The sequence below is a fragment of the Boleophthalmus pectinirostris genome, unplaced genomic scaffold, assembly GCF_026225935.1.
Source record: "Boleophthalmus pectinirostris isolate CB_2022bp ecotype Guang Dong unplaced genomic scaffold, ASM2622593v1 HiC_scaffold_21, whole genome shotgun sequence".
Classification (NCBI taxonomy): Eukaryota; Metazoa; Chordata; class Actinopteri; order Gobiiformes; family Gobiidae; genus Boleophthalmus; species Boleophthalmus pectinirostris.
Genome location: NW_026571175.1, coordinates 2,327,226 through 2,348,959, shown reverse-complemented (window position 1 = coordinate 2,348,959; position 21,734 = coordinate 2,327,226). Strand labels below are relative to the sequence as shown.

Sequence of the window (21,734 nt, the reverse complement as noted above, 5' to 3'; positions counted from 1 at the left end):
AAAATCATGCACCTTCTACTTGTTTGTACAATTTTCCCTCCATTACCATGACCTTTCTTAATAAAAAAAATCTCATTACTCAAAAAGTAAGAGGTTTTTCAACCTAATCTTTACCATATGGTAGAAAACTGTATGAAGCAAATATTCAAACCAGTTTGTTAAGGATATGGAAGTGAGAACCAAGAGTTATCACTGTTTGTGTTTATTGCCCAAAAAGTGCTGCATCTTTCATTCCCTCCGTTACCGACATGAGTTTTTAAATTTTTTGTCAACAACTTGAAAGAATATCACAGGTTTAACTTGACCCTGTTGGAGTGTAACTCTTTCCTACATTCTGATACTTTACTTATTTCAATAGTTCCTCTAGTTTCTGAATAAGAGCTATTTGAATGTCAAAAATCGGCCCCTGTTTCCCTCTGTTACCACTTGACCGAACCCAAATGTAATGGATGTAAACAAAAATGTAACTGCACTATAAAAAAAAATAAAACTGCTTTCTGCTCTGGTTTTCTAGTAGGCGACCAAACTAATAAGACAAGTTTCCAATCCATCAGAATTCAAATAGAGATGTGCATGTCTCAAGAAGAATGGGGAAAAACAGACAATAAATATATTTAAACAAAACAAAACAAAACAAAAAAATGGTGCATTATAGTGAGGGCCCCAAACTCAAGTTCGCCTTGGGCCCCAAAATTGCCAGATCTGCCACTGTCAATAGGGAAATCTGGTCCTTGCCACCATCACATTCTAGAATCTGAAAAACACCAATATACACGTATACCTCAGCCCTGTGTGTATGAATGTGGGTGAAGTGTCTTGCCCAGTGACACAATGGCAGCAGTAGTTGTAGAGTTGGGATAGAACCACTGATCAAACTCTTCCAGTTATCATCCACTTGTGCCTATCTACACTACACAAAACCACACAGCAAAAACGTTTAGGAAATGAATATAGTTTTATGCAAACGAGGTTCATTTGCACATGGGCTTGTGTGTACATCGTTTTCCCTTACACACAACCCAGTTTGTGCGTTTGTGTGTGTTGGACCCTTCGTCTTTTACATTAGCGCTCCAGTCTGCACGGCGCTGTGTTGTGTAACCTCCAGCGCCGTGTATGACATAAGCTCCTCTTCATCACTGCAGAGGAGGAAGAGTCACGACCGGACACTGGAACATGGGCCGGACATTGTTATCTGTGAACAAAAGCATGCATAGATCAACTGGACGAGGACATACGCGGATCATAATGCACACACGAGCACGTCACACACTCAGACACACTCCCCACGTGTAAAAAAACCTCACCTGCTCCAGACTGCCTTTACACGACTGCATCTCCTCTTCATCTCCTCTTCATCTTCTCTTCATCTCCTCTTCATCTCCTCTTCGTGTGTGTTTGTGTCCGTCCTGATCTATTATTATTCTAATGCTCGACAGTGTTAGGCTAACTCTCTCTGTGACCCACTTCTGCGGAACTCCCACATTTGCATGACCCTCTGGGGTAAATGCTAAACTGCTTTGCATTTATTTGATTTTTCCAACACTGGAGCGTAATCAGGAAAAGGTCATATTGAAGTCTGAACATGATCACATCTGTGCACAGCGAAATGGAAAAAGCTCTGACAGGTGGATTTTATGGAAGCCGAGAGGGTCACAACAAATGCAAACGCCGCAACAAATACAAATGCGACAACACAACAAAAAGCCACAACCCAACAAAAAGCCACAACACAACAAAAAGCCACAACACAACAAAAAGAGCCACAACAAACCAAAACAAAGCCACAAAGGAAGTGACCGTGGGACTCTATTTTCCGATGGACCGATCAAGCGGCGAGTGAAGAAGAAGAACTACAACGTGAAAAGTAAAGGAACGGAGAAGTTGGAAACGTAAGTAAAAGTAATTTATTGTTTTATCATTATTTGTTTCACGTTGTAGTTCTTCTTCTTCACTTGCCGCTTGATCAGTCCGTCGGAAAATAGAGTCCCGCGGTCACTTCCGTTGTGGCTTTTTGATGTTTTATTTATTTATTTAACCTTTATTTTACCAGGCAAAACATTAAGAACAAATTCTTATTTACAATGTTGGCCTGGGGATGTGTTGGATGTGTTGTGGCTTTGTAATGTGTTGTGGCTTTTTAATGTGTTGTGGCTTTGTAATGTGTTGTGGCATTTGTGTTTGTGTTGTGGCGTTTGTATTTGTTGCGGCGTTTGCATTAAAATAGAGTCCCGCGGTCATTTCCGTTGTGGCTTTTTTTGGTTTGTTGTGGCTTTTTGTTGTGTTGTCGCATTTGTGTTTGTTGCGGCTTCCGTACAATTTGACATCAGAGACACAGGGTCTGTATAAATGAATCTGTCTGCTTATGAGGAAAAAATATCCCAGGGGAAGAGGGATGTAACAAGAACTGAAATATCGTGATATCGCATCGTGAAAGTTCTCACAATAATATCGTGGATCATCACAATATATCGAATTACAAGTCTCTTTGTTTAAATGAAGAGTTTTGGTGCAGCAATAGTTAAAAAAAAAACATAGACCATGATCCTTTGCTCCATTTCAGTGCAGACTACAAGAAGAAATAACAGTTCTGACACTTTTGAGTCATCGTTCTTTGGATTAAGTCTTGACAGGGCATTTTAAGAGGAAAAAGTAACATATTAACTGTTTTAGCTGTTTTGCCTCCACAAAATATCACAATAAATATCGTGTTATGAGGTTCATACTGTGACGATATGGTATCGTGAGGCTTTGATATCATTACACCTCTACACGGGACTGAAAAACATGTCAGATTTCTATGAGCAAAGCACTAAACTCTGTTCATCTGAGGGAAAGGAAATGTCATTTTGTTCAAAATTATGGTGACCAATGAGCTCCTCCGTTTAACATGTGTCAGTGAAAAAACTAATCTGATTGGACGATCACATTCGGATAAGAAGGTGAGGTTGTGAATGAACTGGTTAAAATTGGAATTGAACTGGCAACTCTGAGGCTGCGTTCAGACTGCAGCCTGAAGTGATCCAAATCTGATTTTTTTGGCCTCTATGTGACCTGTATCTGATCTTTTAATTTCAAATGTGACCCAGGACAGTTGGATATGTGCTCCTAAAACTGATACATATCTGATCTTTTGACATGCGACTTCAGTCTGAACAGTCAAAGTGCATTCATCCACCTACACGTTGTCAACAAGACACAAATGTACAAAAATGTTCTTCTTGTCATATGGAAATTGTTAATGAACTCCGTGTCACTGAAGCAAAGCACGTCTCTATCTCACCACTCTTGGCTCCGTCTCCACATCCACATGTTCCTTTCAACGGACGTCGCTGCCGCTGCCCCACAAAACACCACGACCAAAAACCTCGTCCTTCTCCTTCTCAATCTCCTCCTTAAAACAAGTAAGTTGTTCATGTTCTGGCTCCGGTACAAGAGGAACTTTAAAATCTCCAGGTGCTCGATGCTGCGTCCATGTTTGGACAACTTCTGTAAACACAGAGACGCTCGCTGCGGTTGACGTCGTCGTGTCTCCAGTGTCACATGTGGGACACTTTTGGGCCCTTTAATGTTCACACTGGAGTCACATACAAGATGCATTTAATTGGAAATGTGAACGACCTCACAAAAACATTGGATTTCACAAAAAAATCGGAATTGAGCATTAAGCCCTGCAGACTGAACGTAGCTCAAGTGGCCTGGGTTGCATTTGAAAAAAAAATCGGATCTGTGTCTTTCAGACTGTCATTAAGAGATCAGATAGAGGAGCACAGGGGTGAAAACATCGGATTTGGGTCACTTCAGGCTGCAGTCGTTTAGATAAGCATGCATGCCCCACTCTAAATCCTACTTTGAGAGGACAAACGAGACGGGAAAACTGTTAAAACATGTTTAAAAGCTCCAGAAATTACAGATCTCCTTTAATGAGAATAAACTCATCTGTATTATGCTGCATTTAGCCACTCTACACTGCACAAGGACATCATTACAGGTTACAGGTTTGTATCTGGGGCTGACCTTGTGCTTTTTGCCTCGACACAGCATAAGTACGTCAGACATCATTACTGAAGCTGTTTCAAATTGCAATAGGAACTGGCGAGCTCCTTGTTCTCTGGTGATTACTAACACCTAAGCCTCTGCATTCTTCTTCTTCGTGCAGGTTACAGGTGTTTTTTGTGTGGGGCTGCCCTCGTGCTCTTTGCCTCGACACCGGTTAAGCTCTAGTCAAATCGAACTACGTCAATCCACCGGAGCGTCTGGTTTCAACAGCTTCTCCGCCTTTCCTTTACGGTCGAGTGGAATCCCTTTGTTACTCAATGACTGCAGTGAATCTGGGACTTTTCCATTCAGATAAAAAAATAAAAAATAGTGAGGGGAGGGTCTGAGCGGAGGAGGAGAGAGAGGGAGAAGGAGAGGGGCGATGAGGAGAGAGAGAGGGAGAGATGATGAGAGGATGATAGAAAGAGGAGGAGGAGAGAAGAGAGGAGGTGAGGGCATGAGGAGGAGAGTGAGAAGAGAAACAGGCGAAGGAGAGGACGTAGAAAGAGACAGAGACAGAGAGAAGACAGATGGAAAGGGGAGACGGGGGATGTAGGAGTCCTCTCTCTCTCCTCCGCTCTGACGTCACTCCCTCCCTCCGTCCTGTGTCCCCCTCCTCTGCTCGGCTCAGCGCTGCAGAACAGACTGGAAGAAAAATGAATGAAAGAAAGAGGGAAAATAAAATGGTCAGTGTGCCATCGTTCGTTTGAATTTCAATTAAGAACGAAAAATAATAAAATGGGAAAACAGTTCAACAGTCAAACAAAAACAGATTTCAACCTCTATTTCCAATATTTAAATTAAAGTTCATTTCAAATAACACCAATCAAAAAACAATCTCAGTGACTATTTTAATTCTGATATGTTGTTGTCTCTGGTTTATTTGCCCTGGATGTTCTGCTGCTTAGTGTGCCGTGTGTCAGTTCAATGTCAACCATGGATCTATGATAAAAAACTCTTTTAATTATAGTTCTATGGAGTCAACTGAACACATTTGATCACCTCACTACTTCCTGTTTCTTGTCATGGACTTCAACAATTATTTTCTAAGACGCGAAAGTAGAGTCATAGTCCTTGAGACTGGTCTTTTTTATGGTCTTGGTCTCATCTCAGACCCAAGCTCCTTTGGTCTTGGTTTTGTCTCGGTCTTGAAGGCGCTTGGACTCGGTCTGGTCTCGGTCTTGAAGGTGCTTGGACTTGGTTTTGTCTCGGTCTTGAAGGCGCTTGGACTCGGTCTGGTCTCGGTCTTGAAGGTGCTTGGACTTGGTTTTGTCTCGATCTTGAAGGTGCTTGGACTTGGTTTTGTCTCGGTCTTGAAGGTGCTTGGACTTGGTTTTGTCTCGGTCTTGAAGGCGCTTGGACTCGGTCTGGTCTCGGTCTTGAGGGTGCTTGGACTTGGTTTTGTCTCGATCTTGAAGGTGCTTGGACTTGGTTTTGTCTCGGTCTTGAAGGTGCTTGGACTTGGTTTTGTCTCGGTCTTGAAGGCGCTTGGACTCGGTCTGGTCTCGGTCTTGAAGGTGCTTGGACTTGGTTTTGTCTCGATCTTGAAGGTGCTTGGACTTGGTTTTGTCTCGGTCTTGAAGGTGCTTGGACTTGGTTTTGTCTCGGTCTTGAAGGTGCTTGGACTTGGTTTTGTCTCGGTCTTGAAGGTGCTTGGACTTGGTTTTGTCTCGGTCTTGAAGGCGCTTGGACTTGGTTTTGTCTCGGTCTTGAAGGTGCTTGGACATGGCTTTGTCTCGGTTTTGGAGGTGTTTGGAATTGGTTTTATAAATGATGATACATTAATAAAAGCATTGATATATATTTGTGCCAAAATAACTGTAGAATACAAATACATGTAGGAAATGACAAAGATGGTCTTGATTTGGTCTCGGTTTTATCTCAGTCTAAACCTTTAAAGTCTTGTGGTCTTGGATTAGTCTTGGTCTGGATTTGTGCGGTCTTGACTACAACACTACACCAAAGTAAACACGTCACTATAAAAGAAGAGGAAATGTTTGTCCACAAAATTGTTAACGATTTTTAAAGAAGAGAGAATAAAATATCCAAATTGTAATATGCACTGCACTGAGACTGGTTTCTGAAATAAACTTTAAATTAAAAACTGTAAATAGAGGTCAACATCATTTTTTTTTTTTGTTTGACACTAAAACAGAATAATGACCAGTGTTGGGAAGGTGACTTTTAAAATGTATTCCTCTACAGATTACAGATTACATACACCAAAATGTAGTTTGTAACAGAATCCATGAAGTTACTTAAGGTGAGTAACGTAATCTGAATAATTTGGATTACTCGGTTTGCCGTATTAAAAATATTATTGATAGAAGAGGAGGAGACACGTCCACGCACCATGATTTTGACCTGTTAAATCCTGTTTTAGTCCTGGTTCTAGATCTGGTTTAGACCTGGTTTAGGTCTAGTTTAGATCTAGTTTAGACCTGGGTTAGTCCTGGTTTAGTCCTGGTTTAGTCCTGGTTTAGACCTGTTCTAGTCCTGATTTAGTCCTGGTTTTGTCCTGGTTTAGTCCTGATTTTAGACCTGCTTTTAGACCTGTTTTAGACCTTTTAGACCTGGTTTAGACCTGGTTTAGACCTGGTTTAGACCTGGTTTAGCTCTAGTTTAGACTTGGTTCCGGCAATGAGTGGAATTACCGAAAAAACTAACAAACAAACAAACAAACAAACAAAAAAGCCCAAAATGTGAAAAACAGGAAAACAGGAAAATACCGCCGTGTAATCCATTTACTTCAACAAAGTAACTGTAATCCAATTACCACTCACTGAAACAGTAACTGTAACTGAATACAGTTACTCATAATTTGTACTCTGATTGTGTAACTCCGGTACATGTAATCTGTTACTCCCCAACACTGATAATGAAATAACAAACTGTTTTTCGTTCTTAATTGAAATTCAAAAGAACAAATGGTACACGGAGCTAAAATGTTCACAGATATGAGAACACAGATATGACACATCACATTTAGTCTGTTCGTGTTCTTATAAACAAGGTGAGGAGTTTGTTTGGTACAGAACGTCCTTGACCTCAGAACAGCAGACGAGCTCGGTCACTCTGCGTGAGGCCAGTTTGTGTAACAATTATTGTACAACAGTAATCACGGACTGTTAATGAGCCTCTTCTGAACATCTTCACACCGCTATTCTAGAAGGTGAAGATGATGTCAAACTCCCTGATGGGGGAAAAAAACATCTCCGTGCTCTTTTCTACCTTGTGATGTCATGTAGAGGTGTGGTTGTACTCCTGGTGTAGTTCTGGTTTAGACCTGATTTAGTCCTGGTTTGGACCTGAGTTTTAGACCTGATGTAGTCCTAGTTTAGTCCTGGTTTAGAACTGATGTAGTCCTGGTTTAGACCTGGTTTAGACCTGATTTTGACCTGACATAGTCCTGGTTTAGACCTGATTTAGACCTGATGTAGTCCTTGTTTAGACCTGGTTTAGACCTGATGTAGTCCTGGTTTAGACCTGGTTTAGACCTGATGTAGTCTTAGTTTAGACCTGGTTTAGTCCTGGATTAGACCTGACATAGTCCTAGTGTAGTCCTGGTTTAGACCTGGTTTAGAGCTGATGTAGTCCTGGTTTAGTCTTCCCGGTATAGAAAGATCAGATTGGACCAATCTATGACATTTCTATCACATTTCTTGCATAAAACTGGGACAAATCAGTGGTTTTGTATAAATCTGCTGGGACAGGGGACACAGGCTCAAAACTGGGACTGTCCCGGGGAAATAGGGACGTCTGCTCACCCTGATCAATAACCTCATGAAAGTGGACCCCCACAAATTGACATAGTGCCTCTTTAAACAATATCTTTAAAAAAAAAAAAAAAAAAAAAAAAATCATTATTTAGTGTGCGCCGGATCTCTGCTCATTTTGGCTCTTTCTGTCTGGTCCGAAAGAGGAAATTAAATAAATAAAATTAGAAATGAAAATGGCTGCGGCGGAATCCCGTGACGTCAAACCCCCCCACGTCCCCCCCCCCCCCCCCTCCGTCCCCTGCGCCGTCTCTCGGGGCAACGCGGCTGACGTAAGTGAGGAGGGGGCGTGGTTCATATATAAACCTCCGCGCCGCGATCCGTGTCAGTTCGAGACAGATAAGGTTCTCGGGAAGAGCGACCTAGACCGAGGAGTTTATCAGTGGAAACGCGATTAAAACAGCGTCACGGCGGGTTCTGGGCTTTTCCACGGACCCGAGGAGGAACTACGGTAGCGTTTGCGGGGTTTTTTACAGTGTTCTGAGGATTCTAAAGCGATAAAAAAGCTCCGAAAATGGCTGTAACCGAAGCTGGATGCGACCTAACTTACTGCAAGATGCGGGGGATCGTTGCCGTGTTGGCAGGTGAGCGCCAAAAAGCAAAACTTGAATAAAACCTAGACGAATTTAACATTTTACCTGCTTAAATCTGCGTTTTAAGTTGAATTTCATTTATAAGTGGTTGCTAAAACTCACTATCCGTGCAGTGTTTTTATAACAAGGCAATAATGCAATGCAATGACACGATGAAGCGTTAAGAGCAGGTGGATACGAATTTTTTTGAATCTTACAATTTCATTTTCCAATTTCCGCTTTTTCAACAATCAAATTTCAATTCTAATTTCACCCCAGCTCATGAGAGGGCTTTCCAAAATTAGATGACATACATTTGGTCTATACAGTCCAAGCAGATGGACCATTTTCATTCAATCAGACAATCAAACAAGTGCTTTAATGTAAGAAATATCGATCTGAAAATGAAAGTCAAATGTCCAGACGGTGCTGTGGATGTGTGAAATGCCTCTTGCACTGCTCTTGCTTTGTTGAGCTTTAACATGGGTTTGTGAATGGGTGACCCGCGCTGGTTGCATAACGTAAAGCCGCTGCAGTCTCCGGGCTCTCACGCAAATCTGGCCTATAATTACGGATCTCATGGTTGTTTGGCCTTAAACTGTGGATTAACGCCGGTACACAGGTCCTATTCTCCAAGGTCTTACATCAGAAGGTTCCTGGGAGCCTTATGAATCATCTCTAAGTGCATAGGTTTTTTCAAATTTGGCATATACTTTGGCAATGGGGTAGTACCTGTGGTGAAGATTTATCATAGTTTTACATCAAAAGGTGAAGTGGCAGTTTGGGCGGGGAAAAACAAGTTGAAAAGAAAAGTAGAAACATACAGGAAGCTGTGGTGAGTTTAAAAACGGAATCCTTGTATCTATGTCATCAACACAGAAAACTCCATCCACAGTGCAGAGAATTTACGCACAATAAATGCATTTTTCTGACAGTTTAAAACCTTCATTTAACAAAATCTGAACAAAATAAGGTGTTATAATTATTTTTTATTAGTCTAAGTGTAACTATTGTATAATTAGACACGTTGTTAACATTATGGTTGCTTGGTAACAACTTCTATATGTCTTATCTGCTTACAGTGTCCAACCAGCAAGTAAAATTATGAAGAAAATATAAAAAAAATGCAACTTTCTTTTGTAAAATCCTCAATATCTGCACTTTAAACGAACCCTCCGTGTGTCTTTTTGTTGCAGCTTTTATCAAAGAGAGGAAGATGGGACTGAACGACTTTATACAGAAGCTGGTCTCCACTCCACACATCTGCCAACAGTGAGTACTTTTCCACTGGCACAGGGCCAAGTACTTCCAAGTGCAGCCTGTGCGGAACTAATTAGCGGGTATTGATTAGTCCAAATCAGATGCGCACGCTGTCCCTGATTGCATTTACGTTTTAATTTTAGCAACATGCGCTCGTTTTTCTATTTCTGCTTATGTAAAGTTGAGCGTGTTCGTGTTCTAGAATTTGTTGACGTCAGGGGGGCTGCTGTATGAAATCTCCAAACTTCTGATCCGCAAATGTTTCTCATTATTAGTTCGGGATTGGCTCCTCAAACTTGAAATATATTGAAATATCGATATATCATGTAGTTTATTTGATGATACTGTATCAATAACATGGGCTGATGTTTCGATACATTTCCAAGAGGATTTTTTGGTATATTTTATGAAATAACTTTGCCAGAACTGCGATTTTGTTGCCTGTTTGGAGAAAAAAAGAACTTGTTGATGCTACACATTTGACATATTCACTGTTTTGATGATAAAATGCAAGTTTTACATATTAAGTTTGCACAGGAAATGGTTTAATAACGACTTTTAGTATCACAGTCATGATGTAGCCTTTATTTTTTTCCTGAACCTGAAAAAAAAATCACTGTACAGTACACTGTATCGAGATAGGTATCGTATCGTGGCTTATGTATTGAGATAAGTAATTTATATTAATATTAATATTATGGCTTTAAGTTCTTTCAGATGACAACAATGACGTCTTTGGGACTGAATAATGACTCCACTTTCTGAAGCGATTGTGAAAAAATAGTTTCTCTTTTGTTTCTCTTTCTCTTGACAGAGAATAGGCTGAATACACTTTGTGACAGTTTTGTTTAATGTGGATAGGCTCAGGATTTACTGAGATATTAATATTCTTTTCTAAATTGAGATGTTTTTGATTTGGCTGAAATGTTCCGCAATATAGCATTAAACTTATGTATCTAATATTAATTGAATCGTGTTTTATTGCTCAAAAAATACCGCTGATAAAAATTCATACTTGCTAGTGGGCTCGCCTCTCCACAGATCTGGCCTGTGACCTCGTCTGCAGTAAGTTCTAACGTTCTAGAAGACGAGCAGCCGCGTTATTGCTTGTTGCAAGTTTTGTGTTACAGCAAATTATGGTCAAAGATACACATAATTATGAAGTAATTATGGGTAAACTGTCATAATGTGTGGTTTGGTTTTGAGTTGCTGTTGGTTAAGCAAAACACGAGACCTGAGCTGTATTGACAAAGTGATTCACATCTAAACATTGCTAAAAGGATTCCAAGTATTTCTTCTTATGTTCTTCTAATGTTTTGCAGTGTAGTCCTGATAAGTTATGTTTGTGTGGCAGTGGCTCAGTGGTTTGTGCTTTCACCCTCCTACCAGAAGGTCTGCAGTTTGATCCCAGCTCAGACTAGTGCACACTGGGTATCATTAAGAAGTTACACATACGATATATATCTCGATACAGTGCACTTCGGATTGAATACAGTATATTTCAAATCGATTCAAAGTGGGTCAATAAAAATAAAGTCTAAATCATGAGTGTGATACTAAAAGTCTTTGTTAAACCACTTGTTGTGCAAAGTTCATACGAAACACAAACATTTTAATCCTCAAAACTGTGAAAATGTCAAATGTGTCACTTAAACTAGTTTCCTTCTGAAAAAACAACAAAACTGTATTTCTGTAATAAAATAATTGAGTAAAATATACCAAAAAATACTCTTGGCGCTATATCGATACTGCGGACTGCTGTATCGATGTAGCGCCAAGAGTATAGTCCCCAGTATCGATACTGTATTAAACAATACAATATATTGCTATTTCAATATTTTTGCACAACCCTAATTAAGAAGATGCCAGTACAGTAGTATACCTCGCTATATATGGTCTACGATACGATACTTATCTCGATACAGTGCACTTCCAATAAATTTCAAAGCGATTTGATACAGTTCATTAAAAAAATGGCTAAATGTGATACTAACTCTACATAAATGAGTTTCCTTCCTCTGAAAAAAACAACACAATTGTAATGTGTAACAAAATAATGGAGTAAAATATACCAAAATCAAATTAAACGACACGATATATCGATATTTCAATATTTTTGCACACCCCCAGTGCTTCCAGGTAGCATCAGACTCCCTGGAAATGTTGACGATATCAGCTGCACCAGTTCAATAGATTAGAATAATTATTACTATTTCTTGATATAAATCGTGATTTTGTAACTCCCTTGCATAAAGAGTTGGCTCCTCGGCTCCTTCCTGCTTCAGTGCATCAGGAGCCAATCGGTTTAAAGCGCCGGTTTAGGCAGGTCGTTCAAGAACAAAGCTAATCTACCTTCCAGAAGAAAACAAGAATAGCCCCTCCATTCAAAAGCTAGAGCAGCATCAGCTAATCACGCCAACACCAACCCCAACGTGCCGCGCTAATCCCCGCTGTCCTCTCTCTTAATGCTATTAGCCACATGCAGCTCATTCAGGTGTCCAGAGGAAACTCCCGCGTCATGGAAAAAACCCGCGGGAAAGATGCTGGGAACACCAAAGCGTCTGCGGAAATGCACCAATGTAAAGTTTTATCTCAAAGAAAAAAAAATGTAATACCTGATTTTGACTGTCTTAAAAACATAAAAACAGAAACAGCTTGCGGTGCTCCAAAGTTTTTCCTCACTTACCTTAAACATTCAGAGCTTCCTAATTATTCACCACGATGATTTTAAAAGAGCTTTGCACAACTTTCAGAGACCAGGGTGCAGTTTTGCCAACACGATACTAACAACAACTTAACTGTCCTGATTATCGGACAAAAAAACGCTTTAAATTTGGACAGTTTGTACACACCAGAGTGTTCAAACAGAGCCAGGAGAGAATGCAAGATGACTCAAAGATAAGTAGATCACATAGAAACCTCTTCAGGCATTACAACATGAGAGAGAGCTCCAAAAAAAAGATTTGATTTTGCATTAAATGCTTTAAGTGAGTGTCCTGTTTGAACAAGAAGCAAAAATAATTTGATGAAGGAAATAAAAAGTTATGAGAAAAAATATTCCAACTGTAATCAACTGAATCTGTGTAAGAGGTTCAGTGATAGAAGAAGGAGGTGTATTTAAAAAAAATACGCATTTAGCAAATCACAAAGGCTACAGTTTTTGAAGTACCATAATTTCTACATAAAAACTGCTAACTCTGTAGTTTAAATCTGCACAAACATGTTCTGAAATGTAATTCCTGTATTTGTTTGTCACTTCAGATTTCAGTTTTTTTCATCAATTCTTCTGGAGGTGTTTAAAATGTGAACTTTGAAAAGAACTCCTAGTATTAAAACGTAAATTTCATCCATCTAATCATAACAGGGATGCTTGTCAGAAAAATCACATTTGGATATTTTTCCCAGCTGCTTCCAAAGTTTAAATGTCTTGGAAACAGGCGGTAGGTATCCTTGTGGTTAGGTCATGGTCTGCTTGCTCATCTGTTCCCTTCTATAATTACGCTAATTGAATTATGAGCGAGCGACGTTGGCGACAGTTTTAGCCTCGCAGCCCTGGTTTGTGCGAGCTCTAGGTCAGTCTGTCTGTACAGCTCCTAAGACTGAAAAAGGTGAGCCACGCTTAGTGCCAAAGCTGTCTGTGGCATTGTCTGCGGGGCAGGGTGAGCGGCGCCCGTAAGCTCAGACGGGTCAAGATGTAACGGCTGTTTGACCTGGTTTAGAGCCGAGGATGTAGAGGAGAGGAGCAGAGAACACAGAAGAGATGGTCAGAAGATGCAAAGGAGAGGGTCAGAGGAACAGAGGATGCAGAGGAGATGGTCAGAGGAGCAGAGGAGATGGCCAGAGGGTCAGAGGATGTAGAGAAGATGGTCAGAAGATGTAGAGGAGATGGTCAGAGGAGCAGGGCAGAGGGTCAGAGGAACAGAGGATGCAGAAGATGTAGAGGAGATGGTCAGAGGATGCAGGGCAGAGGGTCAGAGGAACAGAGGATGCAGAGGAGATGGTCAGAGGAGCAGAGGAGATGGCCAGAGGGTCAGAGGATGTAGAGGAGAGGGTCAGAGGAGCAGAGGAGAGGGTCAGAGGAGCAGAGGAGAGGGTCAGAGGATGAGAGGAGCAGAGCAGAGGATGAAAAGAAGATGGTCAGAGGAGCAGGGCAGAGGGTCAGAGGAACAGAGGATGCAGAGGAGAGGGTCAGAGGAGCAGAGGAGATGGTCAGAGGAACAGAGGATGTAGAGGAGATGATCAGAGGAGCAGAGGGTTCACACTTAACATTTGAATAAACAAACTGCTTATCAGCATTGTTAATATCAAATACATTATTTGACAAACCTGGGTGCAGTGTATGAAATGTTACACTTTTATTTTAAATTTATTGTTACTCAGTTTCGCCCCAATTTCTAAGCGTGTTTGTCTTTTTGTTTCGCAGTGTGGAGGTGAATAACTTCTTGAAGATCGACGAGAACCAGAATGAGGAAATGGAGCGAGGCGAACTTCCTGATCCGGTACAGAAATAATTCACACAAAATATGATGTTACCGTAACATGATTTAACCAAAACAATCGAGTTATGGAAACACAATTTCATCACTAATCTAATGTCCTGTGTTCTCCTCAGAGGTACCTCGCCTCACGCAGCTCCCTGGCCGAAGAGACACAGTAAGTCTGGACTAAAGCCGGGACTAAAGCCGGGACTAAACTGGGGACTAAACTAGGGACTAAACTGAACCAGGGAATAAACCGGGACTAAACTGGACACTAAACTGAGGACTAAACTCAACTGGGGACTCAACTGAACTGGGGACTGAACTGGGGACTAGACCAGGACTAAATTGGGGACTAAAACTGGGGACTAAACTGAGGACTAAACTCAACTGCGGACTCAACTGGGGAGTAAACTGGGGACTAAACCAGGGACTAAACTGAACTGGGGACTAATCTGGGGACTAAACCGAGGACAAAACAGGACTAAATCAGGACAAAACTGGGGACTAAATTGGGACTAAGATGGTGTCTAAACAGGGACTAAATGAGGACTAAACTGGGGACTAAACTGAACTGGGGACTAAATGGAGGACTAAATCGGGGACTAAATCGGGGACTAAACCGGATTAAATCAGGACAAAACTGGGGACTAAACCGAGGACTAAACCGAACTGGGGACTAAACTGGGGACTAAACTGGGGACTAAACTGGGGACTAAATGGGGGACTAAACCTGGGACTAAACCTGGGACTAAACCTGGGACTAAACCTGGGACTAAACCTGGGACTAACGTGTGAACTTTACAAGGGCCAAACTACAATTGAACCAGGACTAATCTAAGGACTAAACCAGGACTAAACTAAGGACTAAACCAGGATTAAACTAGGACTAAACCACACTGCATATGGGACTAAACCAGATGCACTTTAGTCTATCATATACACTTTAAACATGTAGCAGAATTGTCTTTTTTATTTGAATGTGTCTGAAGACTTACTGTATCTTTTCTTTTTGTGTTCCAGGATCAAACCGTGTGATTTTGACTACCTCAAAATCATCGGGAAAGGCAGCTTTGGAAAGGTACATTTAAATTAGTTTACCTCTATGATACTTAATGCTATTTTTATATTATTAAGAGTAATTCATGGAAAAAGTACAAAAAATACTCAAATATAAACTGTGTGTATGTACAGTACTTCCGTGATCACACAGCACACTGAACTTAAGCTCTCACACAGCTTCCTTTGTCAGTATGTCAGGGCTCACATGCAAATCAACAGGAGCCGGTATTTTTGGAGCTTGAATGCCTGAAGCGCAGTTTGAATCCTGTTTGAACAAGTCTGATGTTTGTTTTTATGAAGGTTCTTCTGGCTCGACACAAAGAATCCACCAAATATTACGCCGTCAAAGTCCTGCAAAAGAAGATTATTCTCAAGAAGAAAGAGGTGAGCAAGTCACAAATGAATTATTCATGATATTTATATACGTTTATATTTGGAGTTTAATATTTTCTAAGTTGGCAGCAGAGATCAAGAGATTAAAACCTGCTTTATAATAAGTCTATAACAAGACTAAACTAGATCTGAAACAATCAAGTCTAAACACGAACTAAAATAGAACTGAACACCAGGTCTATACCAGGACTAAACCAGGTCTATACCAGGACTAAACCAGGTCTATACCAGGTCTATACCAGGACTAAACCAGGACTATACCAGGACTATACCAGGACTATACCAGGTCTATACCAGGTCTATACCAGGTCTATACCAGGTCTATACCAGGTCTATACCAGGACTATACCAGGACTATACCAGGACTATACCAGGACTATACCAGGTCTTTACCAGGTGTATACCAGGACTATACCAGGACTAAACCAGGTGTATACCAGGACTATACAAGGTCTATACAAGGTCTATACCAGGTCTGTACCAGGTCTGTACGAGGACTAAACCAGGTGTAAAATATTTCCAAAAAAGAGACTATAATAAAGTCTTAAATGTCCGTATTTGGCTGATCGTGTCAGGAAGGGCACAATCAGTGTGCGTACACAAGAATGCAGATTAGGCTTCTTCCTGCGTGCGTGGTAAAAACAGTACTGTATGAGTGATGTCTTATCTGATGTGGGTGTACAGTATGTTATTGTGTTCATATCTGACACGCTGTCTGTTTGTTGTTGTTTGACAGCAAAAGCACATCATGGCCGAGCGCAGCGTCCTCATGAAGAACATCAAACACCCATTCCTCGTGGGACTGCACTACTCATTCCAAACCACGGACAAACTTTACTTTGTCCTGGACTACGTCAACGGAGGAGAGGTGAGACTAGAACTATTACAAGACATAACTGTATGTACACACATATTTTTGACCAATGAATACATAGAAATGTGAACTGAGCTGATACAGATTATAGATATTGACATAAATTGGTCAATTTACCTTTTAAAACCATGATTTATTTCACTCATTTCATCCAGCATTCACATTTTAAAACATGTTAATAGAGGTCTCAACTACAGGGTGAGCAGCTTCAACACAGAATAAGACCTCACAAACACACAGGGAGGGCATCTGACACACAGGGACATACTGTTGTGATGTCAGTATTAAAGTCTCCCCTCTTTTGTGTTTTGTTCAGTTGTTTTACCACCTTCAGAGGGAGAGAATCTTCTTGGAGCCCAGAGCTCGGTTTTATGCGGCTGAGATCGCCTCTGCGCTGGGCTACCTGCACTCCCTGCACATCGTCTACAGGTGAGCCTCTACGTCTACAACATCTGTGTAGTGTCACTTCATGTATGTGGTTCTTATGCTGCTACTGATAAACGTCAAACAGGGAAGAAAAGGAGAGTTCAACAAAAAGCTTCAGACAATATCCTAACTCAAAATGGGTTAAGAGCTCCCCCTGGTGGACATGTTAGGCATAACAAGCCTAACTGTACCTGTTACGATTTAGTGAAGCTATTATGAAAAACAAACACTGCCTTCTGAACACTTTTATACAGTCGCATTCAATTCAGTCAAACAGTGAAACAGTCCTAAGGTCAATAAAGGAGGAGCAGATTGAACTGTTCACCGTGTTCTTCTCACACTCACTGATCAACAACGTGTGTGACCGCAGGGACCTGAAGCCAGAGAACATCCTGCTGGACTCTCAGGGACACATCGTTCTGACCGACTTTGGTTTGTGTAAAGAAGGACTGGAGCCCAACGGGACCACCTCCACCTTTTGTGGGACTCCAGAGGTAAATATGTACTACAACTCTTAACTCTAACTACTGTATATCACTGTACAACACACACTAACACACCTCCACCTTCTGTGGGACTTTAGAACTAATCAGCACAATATTAAACAAAACACATACAAAAACACATCAACCTTCTGTGGAACTCCAAAGGGCAATTTAAAAATCAATTATGCTCTAATGATTGTTCTGCAGATGTGTACACTTACACATACTCATACACTAAACCTACATTCATGAAGAGATACTAACAAAGCACTGGTCAGAGAGTTACACCTGTCAGACAGGTGTGCTGGTCTGACAGGTGGTGTACAGAGTAAGATAAAGTAAACTAATACGTGTTTGTGTTAATCCTCCTCAGTACTTGGCTCCAGAGGTGCTGCAGAAACAGGCGTACGACCGCACGGTGGACTGGTGGTGTCTGGGCTCTGTGCTCTATGAGATGCTCTATGGACTGGTGAGGATCTAATCCAGTGTTTAAACCATGTTAACATCAGACTCTTCTCCCTCCTCCTCACTGTCCTCCTTCTAAACTCTCTCTCTGTGTCCTCAGCCTCCGTTCTACAGCAGGAACACGGCTGAGATGTACAACAACATCCTGCACAAATCTCCAGTCCTGAAGCCCAACGTGTCCAACGCAGGACGAGACCTTCTGGAAGGACTTCTGCAGAAGGAACGCAGCAAGAGGCTGGGCTCCAAGGATGACTTTGTGAGTACAGAACTTGTATACAATACATCAGATATTGTCCCGTTCATGATATGTCTGTGTATATTCTTATACTGTTCATATGCTGATGCTAATGTGTGTGTGTGTGTGTTTGTGTGTGTGTGTAGTTGGAGCTGAAGTACCACTCGTTCTTCTCACCCATAAACTGGGACGACCTCATGGCCAAAAAGATCACGCCCCCATTTCTGCCCTCTGTGGTGAGTATGAAGTACCTACATTATTGAAAGGCTTTAAATGGATTAAATCAGAAGTTAGGCCTTAAAAGGCATCAGTTTGATTAAATTTGAACCTGAAGCATTAAATTTGATTTGGCTAAACTCTTCACTGGAGTTTGAAATATGAGTACATTTGACTTGTGTACGTACTATAGTACAAAAACACTGAATTAAAAACAAAACTAATAGCATTTACATACTTTGCATACAGAGTATTGTACTGATTTTAACATTCAGATATTCTATTTAAAAGGATAATCCTCACTATATACTGCCTAAATAAAATGTCTATTTTGGGAGACAACGACTGATTCTTGACGTATGCAGAATTTACTTAATATATTATGATATTTAATATTGGAGCAATGATGAAAGCACAAGCCCCTCTTTAAAACCTGTGAGATCCTCTTCTCTTAGTTTATCTCTTCATGAATCATATTGATTGATTTTATATTCATGTTCTCTTCTGTCTCGTTCAGTCTGGCCCCACAGACCTGCAGCACTTTGACCCAGAGTTCACCCACCTCCCTGTGTCTTCATCCCTGAGCACGGACACTCTGCACCTGACCAGCTCTGTGCGGGAGGCAGCCGGAGCCTTCCCCGGATTCTCGTACGGACCACCGGAGGGCCACACCTTTGAGCACTCCCACTTTGTCTGAAATAAAAACACAACTTTTCAAAGACTCTATCGAAAAACTGCTTCAAAACTAGAACATGAACAAAAGACTGAAGTGTACGGCCCGGAACGATTTTGGGACCAATTTCAACCGCTCCAGATTTTTACAACGAGGAGATGTGATTTCAAAAAGACAATTTATTATTTTGAAAAGAGTGATTCCACCAAGCAGCATGGACAAGGCTCAGGCTCAGTTTCAGAAGGCAAATCTTCATCAGTTTGGATTTGAATTTAACAAAAAGCACACGAATCAGAAAGTTTGCTCCCATGCATATTATTATCTTACAATTCTGATCAGAAAATCCATTGGCAATGATTGGCCATTCCCTTTTTGACACATAAAAACAAACAAATCAATCAATTAATGAAATAAAATGATATACCCTGAAATGCTGTTTGGTGGAAAAAACACCTCTTTAAACAGTTTATCTCTGGATATCACTTTTCTTTATGTTAAACTCCTGATTTCACTCTCTCTTTTTCTCACTCTTTTTCTTCTTTTCTTCCTCTCTTCCTCCCTCTCTTTCTCTCTTTCTCTGTGCCAACTGCAGCAGCTGTTCAAGTTTAAACTAAAGAATCAAAAGGAAAGTGCCTCGAGTTCTGAAGGCAGTTCATACAGACAAGAGTTTGGAAAGTTTCGACTCAAATATCGACTTATCATCAAAAGTTTGTGGCGATCCAAGGGCCTTTTCTTGCACCGAGTTTGAAATGTTTTGTTTTTGCACTCGCAGAAAAATGAATCGTGTGGTTTCTGTTACAGCTGCTTCTATCTGCTTTAAAGAGGATTTCAAGATTATGCAAATTTGACGTTTTGGAGCTTTCTAACGTGTTATAACATTGTTCCCTCATCTTAAACATGCATGGATCTAAAAACTCTTCAGGCATGTTTGTGTTAAGTTAAAAAAAAAAGTAAAATATCCTCTCTTTAAAGCTAAACCCTGAACTAAAACGAATGGACAAATTATATAGATTGTTATATTTACTCCAAAATCATCATTATTACTTAACTTAATTTCCTTTCAAAATATTTTCTACTGGTCTAAAAAGTTGTGTTTCTATCAAAAAATACAATAAAAAACAATACTTGAAGCTACATTTTGCACTGTGTGGCAAAGAGGTTTAAGATTTACTTGAAAATATATTCTAATCTGGTGCAAAATATTCTATACATTTTTCTGTGTACAATTCTATATCAAATTGCGACGTTTAAATACAAAAATAAGTACAAAAGTGTAAGTTTATTGAAATTATGTTACAAAATTTGGCCGTTTTTTATTACACAACTTGTATCTGTACATTCATATCTGTTTTATAATAATACTTGATGTTAAGCTTGGACCAACACAGCGCTGCTTTTCCTGCTGTTTTTTTTTTTCCTCACAGATCGATCAAACTTTTAACAATGGTACTGTGTAGAAATATCGACGTTTGCTTTAACTTTAATGTACAGAACGTAATGAACCAGCAATAATAACGACAGTAGCACAAGCTGTATGCATTTCACTGACCGCTGTTAAAATATACGAATCGAGAAACAGGTTATTTTTGTATTGCATCATGTCGTAGAGAGGATCCGTGATGTTTCGTGCCTGTCGGAGGATGTGCGTATCTGGTTTTCCTTGATGTAACGAATTCCTTTAAAGTCTTGTGTTGTTTAAAGATGCAATCTGCCATTTTGTGTGGTAAAAAGATGCTAAAAATGTGATTTAATATGGGAGAAAAAGACAGGTGGAAGTAATCAAATTGAAAAAAAAATTAAAAATCCAAACAAAAATTATTACAAGAAAAAAAAAAGTTTGGATAAATAGAATATAATTTTAAAGCTTTGGAAATTTCTGTGTAATCTAATTTAACATTTTATCCAAATCCTGATTATATTGCATGAAATTATAATATAAAAAAAAAGAAAAAAATCTCCCAACTGTCTGCTCCTCCAACACCCAAATTTTAGAAACTTTCACTGCATCTACACATTTTATCTTTACTCAAAATGGTGGACTGTCGCTTTAAGAAATGGTGAATCCTGATGAACCACTAGGGGGCGCAGTCACTAAACGTCTGTGTTGAATGCTGCGAGAGAGTGCAATAAAATAATATATATATACGTTTAACTATAGCTTGTAATATATAATGAAAATATTAATTATGAAATGCGAAATCTGACCCCGTGTTTAAACGTTTTTAGGTTTTTAAACGTTGACGCCTGCTGATGAACTACGCACAGTTTTCTTCCAGATTTTTTTGGGAGGGTCTTGAAAATATTATTGTATTTTTGTTTATTTATTTCCTTCGATTTTGTGTAAATGAGTTGACATGATCATCGGAAATATCTGTAAAGTCTGTGTCAGGAATGGTGAAAAATAAAAAAGTCTAAACATGAATTTCAGTCTTACCTGATTTTTTTTTTTTTTTAAATAGACAACTTTAACTAGTAGTTTAAAGCCACAGTGTAACTTTTTAGCCAAAGAAATAGACTAACAGACTACTATAAAAGCATGTTTGTGCATTTTGGTTGTGTTTATTGCACTGAAAAACTTTGAAAAATACACGTCCTTACTATGAGGAGGCTTCCATCTCCCCAAATTGACTCTTATATTCCAGAGTATGGGATAAAACATATCTATCTCCTTGGAGGATGATTCGAAGTACGGTTTTAATTTTCTTTTTCCATAGAAGAGAATCCATGGGGAATAGAGAGAGACACTTTATTGATCCTGAGGGAAATTTTGAGAGAAAGTTTTAT

The 21,734-nt window shown here is 40.0% G+C and overlaps 1 protein-coding gene across 1 annotated transcript; it reads left to right on the top strand.

The window, feature by feature from the left end:
- The first annotated feature begins 8,126 nt into the window (after window positions 1–8,126).
- On the top strand, window positions 8,127–21,372 carry si:ch211-195b13.1 (STKc_SGK domain-containing protein). The gene is made up of 13 exons (XM_020927525.2): window positions 8,127–8,395; window positions 9,580–9,655; window positions 14,067–14,142; window positions 14,256–14,296; window positions 15,145–15,202; window positions 15,484–15,567; window positions 16,313–16,444; window positions 16,767–16,879; window positions 17,247–17,370; window positions 17,735–17,830; window positions 17,927–18,082; window positions 18,208–18,297; window positions 18,795–21,372. Exons 1-13 carry the CDS (start codon window positions 8,326–8,328, stop codon window positions 18,972–18,974), a joined length of 1,296 nt encoding a protein of 431 aa, XP_020783184.1. The 5' UTR covers window positions 8,127–8,325; the 3' UTR covers window positions 18,975–21,372.
- The last annotated feature ends 362 nt before the right edge of the window (window positions 21,373–21,734 follow it).

Bases quoted from the DNA above. Each gene is read 5' to 3' on its own strand.
- si:ch211-195b13.1 (XM_020927525.2), top strand. From the start codon at position 8,326: ATGGCTGTAACCGAAGCTGGATGCGACCTAACTTACTGCAAGATGCGG. The intron at 15,568-16,312 runs GTGAGCAAGTCA...GTTGTTTGACAG, and splicing joins TTATTCTCAAGAAGAAAGAG to CAAAAGCACATCATGGCCGA. The intron at 16,445-16,766 runs GTGAGACTAGAA...TGTTTTGTTCAG, and splicing joins ACTACGTCAACGGAGGAGAG to TTGTTTTACCACCTTCAGAG.